The sequence below is a fragment of the Dermacentor andersoni genome, chromosome 11, assembly GCF_023375885.2.
Source record: "Dermacentor andersoni chromosome 11, qqDerAnde1_hic_scaffold, whole genome shotgun sequence".
NCBI lineage: Eukaryota > Metazoa > Arthropoda > Arachnida > Ixodida > Ixodidae > Dermacentor > Dermacentor andersoni.
Window position 1 is genome coordinate 64,291,516 of NC_092824.1, and position 13,998 is coordinate 64,305,513.

At 43.9% G+C, this 13,998-nt stretch overlaps 1 protein-coding gene across 2 annotated transcripts in view; it reads left to right on the forward strand.

Annotated features, from left to right (window-relative positions):
* The first annotated feature begins 1,127 nt into the window (after positions 1–1,127).
* LOC126517462 (ubiquitin-protein ligase E3C) overlaps positions 1,128–13,998 on the forward strand; it is a 59,833-nt gene continuing 46,962 nt past the window's right edge. The window contains exons 1-7 of one of the 2 annotated variants that reach the window (XM_050167183.2): positions 1,128–1,380; positions 1,618–1,684; positions 2,579–2,632; positions 5,317–5,391; positions 6,047–6,160; positions 10,814–10,920; positions 12,920–13,169. In XM_050167183.2, the coding sequence (XP_050023140.2) occupies positions 1,619–1,684; positions 2,579–2,632; positions 5,317–5,391; positions 6,047–6,160; positions 10,814–10,920; positions 12,920–13,169 (666 nt within the window). In that variant the 5' untranslated portion in view covers positions 1,128–1,380; position 1,618. The remainder of the gene's footprint in view (positions 1,381–1,617; positions 1,685–2,578; positions 2,633–5,316; positions 5,392–6,046; positions 6,161–10,813; positions 10,921–12,919; positions 13,170–13,998) is intronic. The other variant, XM_050167184.2, reaches the window with a different exon arrangement.

Genomic DNA, 13,998 nt, shown 5'->3' on the forward strand with positions numbered 1-13,998 from the left:
TCTTCAGAAACTTTAAACCACCGTGATGTTCGACGACAGAACGATTACCATTCATGCTTACAACGAAGGCGCCAAATAAAACAACGGACGAAGGAAGGAGACACGAGACAACCACGTGGGCGCCTACCACGTGGGCGCCTACGTGGTTGTCTCGTGTCTCCTTCCTTCGTCCGTTGTTTTATTTGGCGTGTTCGTTGTAAGCATGCATAACCAACTCGCCCACCAGCACGTGCTCAGTGATTACCACTCATTTTAACTCTTAAAAGTTGTCCGTGAATGCGTCGTGAGTTCAAAAAGAGAATTATGCACACAGCTATGCTGCCACCCACGCAGAAAACCTAGCTTTACAGTTTGAAAAGAGTTCCGTGACACAATTTAAGGCCTGCAGTGCAGCGCGTTTTAAAGCACTGGGATGGCTTTTGCAGGTTTTCTACTGAGCTAGACATCCAACGACATAAAAAAAAAAAAGGTATGCTGACCTTTTCTTGAAACACACTCGATCATTACCTATTGCACATATCGGGCGGAGGACTTGCTCGTGAATATTTTTACATGCCTTTCACTACGGCACACAGCAGTAAATCCTAATGTCATCTATGACATTAAGCTATCTGTAATCAAATCAATAAAGCTAGATTGTGCTATGCATCTTTTAAAACAATTTTCCCAGCCTCTTAGGGAGGCTAGGAAAGGGAAATTTATGCCGTCGATCTAGCATTGCAGCTGCCACGTATACTCGTTTTTACATTTCTTGCACCGCTCTCCTCCTCTAGTTTCACTATTCAAACGCAAAGCAATTTCTGTTTTCTTTTTATATTTGAGAATTTATTCATTTACCGCCAATACAAGCGCTTTGTGCCTGCCGAAATGGCAGCACGAGCGCTGAACAGATCGCAGAAGCAGACGACAGCGAACAGGTTATAACTAGCGCCACTCTGCTCGTACCCTCTGACTATAGCGACAAAAGGGGCGAACCAGACCAGGCGTGCTGGAGCAGGGAGGTCTGTGCAGGTCTGTAGTTCAGTAGGTTGTGGTTGAAACCAAAATTGTTGAAACTTTCTCCGACTTCTCGCTTGTCTTGGCTTAATTATTGGCTCGATGGTTCAGTGACTTGCACGCATGCTTGTTCGCGGCAGTCCACTGTGTACGCTTCCATTGCAGTTGCTCTCTGCTCGATGCTCGCTATGGAAAATCGCTTTCAAGCGCGTTGTTGTTTCGCCGGTGCCGCGTTTCAACTGACGATATTTTAGAAGGAGAATTATTACTAAGGAAGATCAGGTACACTGATCTAAAACAAGCTGCAAAATATAGCCATTTAGCGGTGTATAACAACCTTTTTAGCCAAGGCCGACTGGAGTAATGGTCATCGACCAAACCTAGGTAGTATGCGATGCTAATGCGAGGTGCTCGCGCCGTCGCGATGACCTAGGCACCGTGCCTCTGTGTCGTCTCATATTCTAAGTGCGTTTCGTCTTTTAGCCTTCATTTGAATCCAGCGTGCGCACACAGTGGGTGACAACGTCGCGATGAGAGATCGCCGGCGCGCTTAACCGCAGTACTAAATTGCCGCTGTTGTCGACCTACGCCTGAGGCGTCCCTCTAATCCCAACAACGCAGGATGTACAGCTTCGAGGGAGAGTTCAGGAAAAGACCGCAGCAATCACTGGGAGGTGCGAGCAAAAAGGTGAGTGGAAGCGTTACATTCTCGCGCTCTGCACGGAGCGCTATCATCCAGACTACCAATTCATTGCCTTTGTACCATTGTGACTTCGGTGTTCTCGACTGCTAGCTCGATCGTTGACTGTGGCTATGCGGTACGCTGTGCTCGGCAGACTAAGCGTTAACATGCGCAGGTAACATGTGTGCTGAATGCCGCAGGTGTCATTACACTTGTGTACTGTTTCATCGAAAGGCTGACGGCTCTGTCATCGACGACTATACGAAAATACCGCTCGAAATTGCTTGTGTGTGCATCGATTCGTCTTCTCAGCATGACGGCCGCTCGCGTCCGCTTTTGTGGATTCGATACATTTCATAGCATCGCCCACACATATGTATAAAATCACTTGTTGGTTCAGGAACGCAAATCAGGCTCATGGGTTCCTTTCGTGTGTTCAGGCTCGTGCACTTGCGCTTCTTATTCTTTGCTAAGCACGGCCGTACACAGCTCTAGCACGTAGCTGCTAAGTTAAATTTTTGCACTTGCAGCGCTTTCGAAAGTCTGCCTTCGTGTTGTACAGGTGGCACAATTATGCAGCAACAGCTGATCAAAAATAGCACCAACGGAAATGTATGCGGGTTGCGTATCGCGTCCTGAGTGGTTGCTATTGCGTTCTGTGTATTTCAAGCAGCTGTTTATTCAAGGGCCCGTGCATGCATTATTCAGAGTACACAAGGTTGCTAAATTCTGTTTTGCACAACGCTGTTTTGAAGACTGTACCGTGCCTTAGGTATGGGAACGCACTGTATGCGCGTGGATGCATTTTGCTGATGCAAATACTTGTGATGCATATTGCCTTGGTTCGACCGTGCTTCACATGGTGCCACTCTCTGCCTCCTTTTCATGTGTTTCCTTCAGGTTGGCCTCGATGACCTCCTACGAAAGAGTGCTCTTCGGAGACAGAATCGTGAGGTGAGGCGAGGATAACCGAATGATTCTATCACATTTCATTCCTTTTCATGCATTGTCAGTGGTTCGAGCGACGCTCTGCCCAAATCGTCACCAAAATCGACCAGTAGTGAGCATTCGAATGCAGAGCTCCGGCAAAAGGAATCTACATTATGCTGGCCCAGGCTGCAGCAAAGAAACAGCTTTCCTGTTATCTGGTTCTGAGTAGAGTAACAGGCTAACAGTGCAGTGACGCTCTTGCTTGTCACCATGATTGTTCCGAATTCATGTACCTGTAATGACATCTCTTCATGTAAATATATTTACAGGATATTTACGATAACTGTAGCAGCTAACAAGATAATAGACAGCGTATGAAGTTACAAGCATCGTCTTCTTCGAATTAAACTTAAAATGTCTTCTTTGCCAGCCTGTCTCAATATCACTAGGTTATCTGTGCGATTACTCGAGGCCTATTGATTGTTGCCGCAATCCTTCACACCTGGCTCCAGTTTTAGTTGTAGTTTATCTGCTGTGACATAAGTACTCATCTGCGGCAGAAAAGAATGCGGCTGTTTTGGTTTCAACAATCACTACCGAAAGACACTCCTACTACTCAGTATTCTCATGTTCTTTCACTTTGGTAGAAACTACATTTAGATAGGCCACCTACTTATTCTATAACAAAGTCAATGTACATCTTCCTTCCCATATTTTTTAAACTCTTTGTGTATTGCGCATGTTCATGCACCCTCGGGCTGCCGCCTCTTTGGATTTCAACCTGCTGTACCCTTGTTTCAGTGCTGTCATTGCCGTGATGCTCCAGATAATTCAAGGCAGTTGTTTATCACTTAGGAGCCGCTCAATTATTTGGATGGCTAATTGTGAAATGCATGTATTGGTGTATATAAGCTTGATTATTTTTATAATAAGTACTTTGCGTAAGCATCATATTTTGTCACTTTATGAATTGCAAGATATTTTATTTGATATTTGGAAGTTGTTTTTCTCGAATATTGGATTTGATTTGGAAATTTTGCTACTTGTATGACCCTAGATAACACCTATAGCACTTTAAGAACAAGGGTGTAAAAGGAAACAAAACACATACCTCTGTGTTGTCTAATACATAACACATTTAAAGGGGCCATGGCACCGTCATGCAATTATTGTCAATTTATTATTGTAACTGAAACTAAAGGGTGTAGTAGGTTTTACACTTGCAAAAAAAGAAAAAAAAACTTCACTCTTGCACATACTCTAACTTGAAATTTCAATTTAAAATTGCTGCCTTTAAGCCACTGACAGTGACTGCGATTTTGGCATGGATTCTGTGACGTCAGAAAATGTGGGGTCACTGCTGTGTCATCTGCTTCAAAGCAGTCTGGAAACACATTGGACATCTCTGCATGCCCTGGCATCCAGCAAGTGTCACGGTTGGATTTGCAAATAAAATCTGCACAAACCATAGAACACCTGCCGAAACTGTAATGGGCTGACCGCCGACATACACATGCGAAAACAAAACGATGCATGATAACCGTGACATATTTCCGGCTCGTACAGTCGCCTCCAGTGCTCACAGTACACAAAATCACGGTTTTCAAGATCACATTCCATTAGTGCAAGGGAGCCGTTGCTGGGGGGTGCAGTTTTCATTTTGTCACCATCTTGTGTTGCCAGAATGCTGTACTGTTCAACTCCAATATAAAAAAAAATCACAAATTTTCTGCCTCACCAAATGTGCTCTAATTTTGCCAACTTGCTCTGTGAGGTGTACAGTTTAACATTCCATGCATAATTCAAGCTCGAAAATTTGGTGTCATGGTCCCTGGTGTATAAAATGAGTCATGTAGTTGCTATTGGATTTTCCCAGTGATATACATTGTAAACAGAGTGTACCTGAGCCATGAGGAGATTTCCTTGGATGGAGCACCAAGTCATTGTTTTAATTCCTGGCTCTGGCCTCAGGCAGCTGCATTTTTATTGGGTAGCATGCAAAAAAGGAGGAGGTCCATGTAGTTTTGTTTAAATGACAAAAATACCTACATTCGGGTACAACTCAAAAGCCCAGAGTCATTGGTGCACCAGCATGCCTGTACAGCAAGCCGCCGCCTTTCTGAGCTCCCTTTAGTGTAACCTCAAGTAGTCGGCCCCACTACTGAACCACACTCCCAGATATCTGGCCGATCCTGCCATGTCGATAACGCTGCCCTGAAGGTGCCATTTCCTTTGCACGGGTGGCTCCACACCCCATGTGACTTCCCTGCATTTCATCTGGCTGAAACTGAGGCGCAATGTGCTCATCCCTGTTTCACAAGTTTGTAGCAACTCCTGCAATTCTTTCGGCTAGCCAGCCAAGATGGCAAAGTCATCGGCGTAAACCAGCGCCAGGATTTTCAAGCTCGCTTCCTTGCTGTCTCTCGCATGTCTGAAGGCGTAGCCCAGAGCACACTTCTCGAGCCTATGAATCACCCCAGCCAAGCATGCCATGAAGAGTAGGGAGAATAATGGAAACCCCCGACGTAGACCCCATGTGATCTCCACAGGTGGTGTGCTCATACCGTCCCACTCTACCTCAGCCGTCAGTGCTGTGTTCAGAGCCCTAAGCAACCCCGAGTCGTCAACCCCCTCTGTTGTTACCAATTGCATCTACAGACTGTGTTAGATGTAGTGATTATAAAACAACTGCATTTACGTCCTTGCAGGAGTGTCGGCGCCAAGAAGAGGCTGCGCTCAAGATCAAGGCCTTTGCCAGGGGTTTCCTAAGCCGCCAGCGTCTGGTACTGTGGATGTTTGTTCTGGATGCTTAGGGTTTTCTTTTTTTTAATTTTCTTGTGCTTGAACTGTAATTTGGGCTGGTAACTCTTAGTGGCTAATTTATGCACCTTTGGTACGTTGATACCATAATGCTGATGCATAATTGGTTCCCATGCCCTTCAATCCCTGTGTGGGAAGTAACTACAGCAAATATCCATTAGTTATGGATAATCAGTTACATAAGTCACTCCGGATGTTTCGGCACGAAAATGACTTGCACACGCTTAGCAGCATTAATGTGCCATGCGGCAGTGAATGCGGAGGAAAAAAGAGAAAAAAAAAGAAACACTGTCACAAATTAATGGCAATCTGAGCAGCTCGTACATCACAGGCAGTGAAGCTGCATATAAGTGACTTCTCACACTCCCTGGAAGTCCCAGGGTTTTAGGACTTTCGAAGGTTTCAGAAGCATATCGCTGTGCTCTGATGCAGTGGTCGTTACAACATTGCAAAATGGATGCTTTTCCTTCTTACGGCTGTATTTTTGTTAAGTAGTGCTAAATTTTAGACAGTGCGAGTGCTTTGGGGCCGGTTCAACACAAAAGCAGGTTTTCCCCCTAAATCCAGGGAGCATACATTGATCTTGAAATGTCCTTCTTTTATTATTCCTTTTTTCAGGCCCACGAACTGCGCCAGGGCTTCGATGCAAACTCCAGGGTTTCGAGTGACCTGGGCCCGCTTCTGCGCTCCCTTCCGCTCTTTTACAATGCCAATCTCGACATGGAGCGTTTGGTGAGCGGCCGTGATGACATGTGCTGTCTTGTGTCTTTTGGCTAAAGGACTTCACTTTTTCATTTCTTTTTTTTGTACTATGACCCTTGTTTCGAGTTTATTCATGCATACGACCTCCCCATCTGCCAGCCACTCTGTTTTCATACTGCAAAGTTTCATTTCATTTGCATCATGCTGAAAGATACACAAAGGAAGCAGAATGCACAGTTTTGCTAGTGAAATAATTAAATTAATATTTTGGTTGATTGTTTGGTTCATAGAAAGTTTTTATCATCTCAAGGTAGCACAGAGTGTGTCAGAGATGCAGCAGTTGGGGCTTTGGATTATTCTTTACCATATGTCGTTCTTTAATGTGCACCGATTGCCGATTGATAATTTGGACTCGATGGGGACTGCCAAAAGGTCTGAACGATCGGCAGTCTGAAATACCTGATTGGCCAGAAATTGACTGACTGATTCCACTACTGGCCAAAAAAGTGTGCCATATTCCCAGATCGTCAATTTTGAGACAGCCTTCATTCAATTTCACGTGGCTAGTACAAGACACATTAAATGTGTACGAGTGACGGCATTCTTGGCACAATGCCAAGCATACTGTCTTATCACAGGGTGGAAGTGCTGCTGCCCATTGACTCACCCAGTGGTAGTTACTTAAAATATTGCACAAGTATCTTCGAAAGCGATTGCCAGAGAATATCGTATTATTCAAATCTAGGGCGATAGTTTTTCTTTTTTTAAGTAATCATATACCAAACTCAACGGTCGACTTAGATTCGAGGATTAAAAAAAAAAAACGTGCCAGTTTGTAATTGAAAATGATAAATTTGTTGCATAGGTAGCGCCATCTAGAAAAGTCAGGACCGCAGCCGCTACTAGCTGTGCCAGTAGACAACTGAAGTACACGAGCGACGTCGCCATTTAGACCTGTGTCGTGTCAGCGTGTGGAGCGGCATTATCATAGTGGCACCAAACAGGTGATGTCACGGCAGTTCAGCTTTCAATCGAAAAGTCGTAACCGCGGAGGCACGTCAAACGTTCAAGCTGGGCGGGACTGCAGCATCGATGAGAAACATGTCTGTCGTTGAGGGGCAACGGGAGATGCTTTTTTCGTTTGCCGCAAGGAGGAGATGACAGCGATAAGGAATATAAGTGGTGCGATAGCAGAGAGCAGTTGCTCACCGAGATCACGCCGCGTTTTGATGCATACGAGCCTTGCAGCGCTCTCTGCGCGTGCGTGGATGCGAGCTTGTGCGGGTCCGCAAGCATACGAGGCTAGCAGCGATGGTGACGTAGAGTGAGCTTGGCATGTTTATGTTGAACAAATGCTGTTTTCATTTTGTGAACGCTGCCCTCACTTTTTGCTCGGCCTACGTTCGAGGTAAGTTTTTTTCTCTGGCTTTGAACATTCCGGGGTCGGCTTAGAATCGAGGTTGGCCTAGGTTCGAGTAAATGCGGTATCACCCAAGTTTGACAACGCATTGCTACAGGCACGTGCTCCCCTTTGACCTATACAGTCTCTGGCCTCGATCATCAGTGTTCAGAGTGATGCTCTGCTCGCGTTATTAGTGGGATCAGCTGGCCATGAACGGCGGATGATAAGAGGGGAATAAAACTCTCTCAACAAACCACGCAAGTCACAAATGCAGCCTTTACAACTGCGTGGCTAGGCATGTCCCGTTGTTTGGGCGTGTTTGGCAACTACTACGGATGACTAAGCTTCACTAGTTATGGTTTCAAGGAACCGATGACATGGCCGACGATTATGCCTGCTACGTATCAAAACAAGAATACAGGGAAGCCTCGTTACTACGAACACCACATTTATTTATTTATTTATTTATTTATTTGTACGTACGTATGTACATACATACATACATACATACATACATACATACATACTGCAACCCTAAGAGGGTTATCGCAGGAGTGGGGTACAAAATCAAAGATGCCATGCACACGGCAAAGGGGGCACACAAACCAAAGGTATAAGGCACACAGCAAAGCACTAGTGCAACAAATATGTTGAAAAATACAAATAAATGGTCTCAATACATACATATATGTGTATAAACATAGTATATGATACATGGTCCTAGGAATCATGGGCTTCAACCAGTGATTGCCTTAACAAAATTATCAAGTGTAAATTTTCGTATATTAGGGTAAGCTTTATTCGTATTCGTATTTGGGTAGTCCTTATTTATTAAGTCTATTGGGCCAGTGGCGATGCCGCAAAGCTGCCCGAATAATTGAGCCTGTCCGAATTATCGGTCGGCAACAGGAGCATCTTTCCGTTAGCCCCCATTGGAATGTCAACACCGCGGCAGGGAATTCAACACATGATTTCGCATTCGGCAGGAGAATGCCGTATCTGCTGAGCCACCACAAGTTGACCTAGTTGTGCCTTTGTACTTAAAAAAAAAAAAGCACCTGTGTTTTCTCTGGCCCTGCAGGTCGGTTATTAGTTGATATAACAAGAGGAGGCCATCATTAAAACCGACTGTTTCACTGAGTGACTCAAAAAGTGAGGCTACGGGATGCTTAGCACAGCAGTCTATACATCACTTTTAATTTAGTCTTTTTTGCACTCAAGACAAAATAATGCATTTACATGTATAAAATAACCGGTGACGGAGGATTATTCTGGGAAGGTTTGAGTGAAATGAGGGATGTTATTGTTTATTTCCATGGAAAAAGTGTCAAATTGTGCTGTTATAATGTAAGTTGAGGGTAAGTAAGGGTGACTGAATACAGTAGAACTTCATTAATATGATCTCATTTTGTACAATTGAGAGCAAAAAAAAAAAAGACCTAATATTGTTATGCTTCTTTACTGGTTAATACGTTCCCGGAAAGCACAATCTTTCGGCATCCACGTTCAGTACATTGCCAAAATATATGATAAATTTTCTGGCTGCTAGATCCCATGCAAACAAACAAAAAAAAAAAGCATGAGGCACGCACGATTGAGTGCAGTAGACGCTTGCCTTGGCAGTGTCCCCGCAGTATTCGCCCGCCTGTATCACGTGAAGATGCTGGAGCAGGCTCAGTTTCATCTTCTGGTACCAGCAAATCTCGCAGGTCATTGCATTTTCAGGTATTGCTGCCAACCTTGTTGCAGTAAGCATTATCTCTTATCTGTTTCACTGTGCATGTTGCGTGATGCTGTTGGAAGCCTACTGCATGATTTTAATACGAAGTAGCCCAAACCCAGTGCCATTCCCTGCTCTAGACAGCAGGAAGTGAGCATCATGTTTCTCACTGATGGCATTGTATTCCGGTGTCGCTCACCAGCTTAATTTAGCTTTGGTTTTCTGTTGCTGCCTTTAGACACTACACAATAGGAAAACAACAAAGCACGTCTTCTGGCGGCATTGTGCTCGGGCGTCGCCCACTAGCTTGGTTTCTCATCGTTGCCTTTAAACACTATGCAATAAGAAAAATAACAAAGCTAGTTTTTCTGGTGGTACCGTGTTCCAGGGTTGCCCACCAGGCCGGTTTTGTTTCGGCTTCCTGTGGCTGCCTTTAAACATTGTGCAATGGGAAAATGACAAAGTGCATCTTCTAGCAGCATTGTGTTCCCGTGTCACCCACTGACTCGGCTTCGTTTCAGTTTCCAATCACCGTCTTTAAACACTATGCAATAAGAAAACAAAGCACGTCACGTGCCATAAAGATTCTTGTTAAGTGGGCACGTCCAAACTTTCCATCAGAATGGGTTACTGACTGAGGCCAGATTCGGGGAGCGTAAGCATAAGCATGCTGAAACCACAGAAACAACAACATGCATCTCTGCTCTAACAGTTCTGTGTGTAGTCAGTGTTTCATGCTGCAGCGATTCGCACAAAGCTTCGCATTACATAGATGTCAACTACATTTGAGTCTGCCAAATTTTTGAGTTACTTTGAATGATAAGCTTTTCCTATTTAGTATGTTTTCTTATATATATATATATATAAAGTTTTCAAGACGTATGAATGAGGTTCTACTGTATACTTTGTTGCAGATTTAGCAAGTAAACCAAGGAATGCACAGAAACAATACAGAGAAGCACTCTGTTATAAGACGCAGTAAAAAATGACGATAAAAAGCTTATTTTTGTGCCCTTTGTTTAAAGTCAGTTTGTAATATTTTTGGTTCTGCTGTGCTTTTGTGTAAACTATTGCATTTATTTTAGTTTCACTGATAATGTTTTGCAAGTGAGCTGTGAAAAAGTACGAAGACATGAAAAATCTTTCTGTACTCTACATATCACAACGTTGTGCAATTGCATAAGCCATATCTTCTGCGTTTTCTCATTTAAGGTTTATTCATTCTGAACCAAAGGCATGCACTGAAGGAATAAGCTTGATTCCGATGTATCGAGTGATTCTGCTATCTCACGTAAAAACTTTGTTAAAATAAAAAGTAGTTGCAAACTTCCCTGTGGTTGTCTTTTCTGCACACCCTCTTAAAATGCTCAAGTGCCTCTAGTTTCTATTTGTTTACTTATTTCTACTTATTGAGAGCTATAAAACTGTGTCCCATTGTAGACAAACATACTGTACTTTTAATCTTTCAACATTTGTGTTACTGCTGGTTCAATGTCCAGTAGGTGCAGTCTGTTTTTATGTTCCCACTTTGCATTTAATAGTTCTCATTCCCTCTGTCTAGGCCTGGTTAAGTCACCAAGTGCTGCTCCGTAAAGATGAAGTGGCCAGCCAGGCAGATGACCCCGTCTGGCGCCTGCGAATTCGCCGTCTCTTGGCACTCAATGTCACGTGAGTTTTCTTGTCATTTCACTGGCATTGTACAGTAAACTCACGAGTTAGGTCTAGTTGTTATGTGGTCTGTCTTAATTTCCACTAAACCGAACTCTTTCGGTGCCATAGAAAATATGACCTGTTTTTGAAGGCTTTAGTAAAGTTCTTCCTTTATTGAATATACCATCATAGTTGCAATATACAAAGTAACCCCGATTATACTACTGTCTCAGGACCGTGCGAAAAGTTCATATAATCTGATCATCATGTAATCCCAACAATAAAAATTATATCTATAATGCAGTTTGACGTGACAGAGTTGGGAGGAGCTTCAGTTTAAACTGTAGGATAATATTTGCACGTAAATAACGCAATCACCAATATAATGTATAGTGCTTGCGTTAGTCTCTCAGAAAGAGAAAAAGATATATTATGTACAGTAGAACCTTCCTGATACGTTTTTCCAGAAACCACAGAAAAAGAAAATGACAGCTTGGAAAATGTAACTCAGGCTGAGCTCAAATTGCAACAGCAACATCAGAAACAGCTCTGAATGGCTGCCAGTCTTGCTGCTCGTACTGTGATCAGGGATAGCAAGTGTGTTTGTGTATAATTAAGGGCACATGCAATGTTCCCCGACAGCGGCTCATTTCCACTCTTGATATGCTTCCCCACAATGTTTTGCATATGCTTCTCCTCATAACATGGCTCTATTGCGGCGAAGCAGTGTAAGGCAAACCAGTGATTATGCAACAAAAATGAGACCGTTGAAGGCTCTCAAATAAATTCCCTCTATATAGTACCCTCATCCGAGGGCCTTTAGGGGTATTCCTGAATAAATAAATAAATAAATGAAAATGTAGCCTTGTGCTCAGTACATTTGGCCCACTATGCATGGTTATTAGTAGGTTTTAACCGATGCACACTTTTTCATGTGCTTCGCCAACTGCTTTGTGCATGTCTTCTCTCGATGCTTGTGCAGCAGCTGACTTGTGCAACTTCAGTCACTTATTGCAAAGAATCGGTCACTTGTTGCAATGAGTGGGTCGCTTGTGGCAATGTACCACTTATGATTTGCAGCGTGCTAGCTCAAATGTCTCTCTGCACTGCTAAATTTACGTTACCACTATGTTCAAATGCAACATAAGACACGAGAATATTACAGAATGACGAAGTATCAAATGGCAACGTAATACATAGGAATCAATGGGATTTAGGCCAGGACCTCAAAAACGCAATTTAGCAACTGGGAAAACAAAACAGTGAGGAATTTATCAAGAGGGTTCTACTGTATTACGATTATATAATGCAAAGGGATGCTGCAAAGAAACGGGAAACGATGCATAAAAGCAGATACCCACAGGGCTTTATTCATTGTTAACTGTCATTGCAAAATAGAGTTGAAGGACGTGTCCTTATTTCACTCTCAGTGAGAATTGCATTGTCCTCCGTGACACCCACCAAGCTTATCGGACAGGCAGCACTGCTGAAATGCTGGCGACACAATTGAACACGACAAAGCCACCGACTTCGAAGACCGCTTGATGTGCCTGCACAGCAGTGCTGATTGTCCTGTGTAAGGTTGCAATTAATACAGAACCACATTGATGCAGCACTAACAGTGTACTAAATCAGGAGAAAGACTGCAAAATACACAGTGGCAACCCCTGTGACAGCCCCCAGCTTTTGCATGAGGCAAAGTGCCAGTGGGCACAAAGAGCAAGATTCTAAAAAATCGGATGATGACTGTAATGTGGTAAGATCAATCAACTTGACTCTGCCAAGCCTGTTGTCTGGGCACAGTGCCAGTAACGTGGTTGCCCATAGATGCCAACGTGTTTGGTGCCGATGCATGCAAAAGTGATCGAGAATATCACTGGCGCCATTTCAGAAAGGCTCAGTGGGTGGTATATGCGTGGCCAGCGGGCTTCTGTTTTCATGATTTCACTAATCTCAAAATTTCACTTACGGCTTCAGGTTAAAAGGGGTTTACTGTACTTCCTGGTTACTCACGCAGATCCTTACTGCGACCGGGCTTCCCTACGGTGCCTGCACTTCGTCTCCTCGAGGTGTTGGGCGCGGCCAACGCGTACCATGGCTGCTTCCGAGGCACCCCTTTGGAAGAGGAGTGGGCCACTCAGGTGCGGTCATGGCTGCAGCATCTGTGGCTTCACCTAGCACGCCAGTGCAACCTGTTCGCACATTTGCATCGGCTGCTGGAGCCACGGATACCAGACCCGGGCCCCAAGGAAGAAGGTGTGCCTCAGGTAAGTTTGGTCTGTGGAAGCATTGAAAGTTAAGCTAGCTGGTATGATTTCATTGTAGCTAAAAAGTGCGGGGAAATACGCATGCAGAAGCGAAGGTGCAAGACAAGATGCTGAATTTCAATGCAAGTTTGCTGGTACATGCACAAATACAGTAAAATCCTCGATGAAATGACTTTCTCAGGACAACACTAAAACATTGCCGGGCATTGTGCAAATCGACCAACAAAAATTTATCTATAAAGAAGTTGACTTCTATTCATCCGACCCTGATGTGACCAATGAAATTGATGGAATTATTTGTTGGGTTGAGTTAAGGGGGACGTGGCAATTGAATTGGTCAAACTTTGGTCAAAATTTTTGATTTTTCAATTTTTCCTTCTTTTTTTTGCCATCCTTGTACTTTCTTTTACCTTGTGGTGCAATATTATAACAAAATACATGGTAGAAATTGAGAAAACCGCACTTTTCTATAGTGCCGTCATTAAAAATTCGTTAAAAATTGGGCTTCGGAAGGCGCCGTCGCACTGCTATCTTGGTATCATCGTAAAGAGAGATCGGAGGTCAAGATGGCCACTGCGCCATATTTCTCCACCAAAATATAAAACCAGCAAAGGCGAGTGAAAAAAAGGAAAAAGTGGCATTCCGATTGGGCGCACTAGTCACATGGGGCACATGGCGCGCTCCTCTTGGCCGTTGTAGATATGAATTGCTGACGAAACTCTCTCGTGCACATTGGCGCAGCAGTGACCTACGCCTTCCTATCAATGTGCTTGATGATTGTGGCAGCCTAACGCACATGTTCTGTGATGAGCCGAATGGCTCACATGTA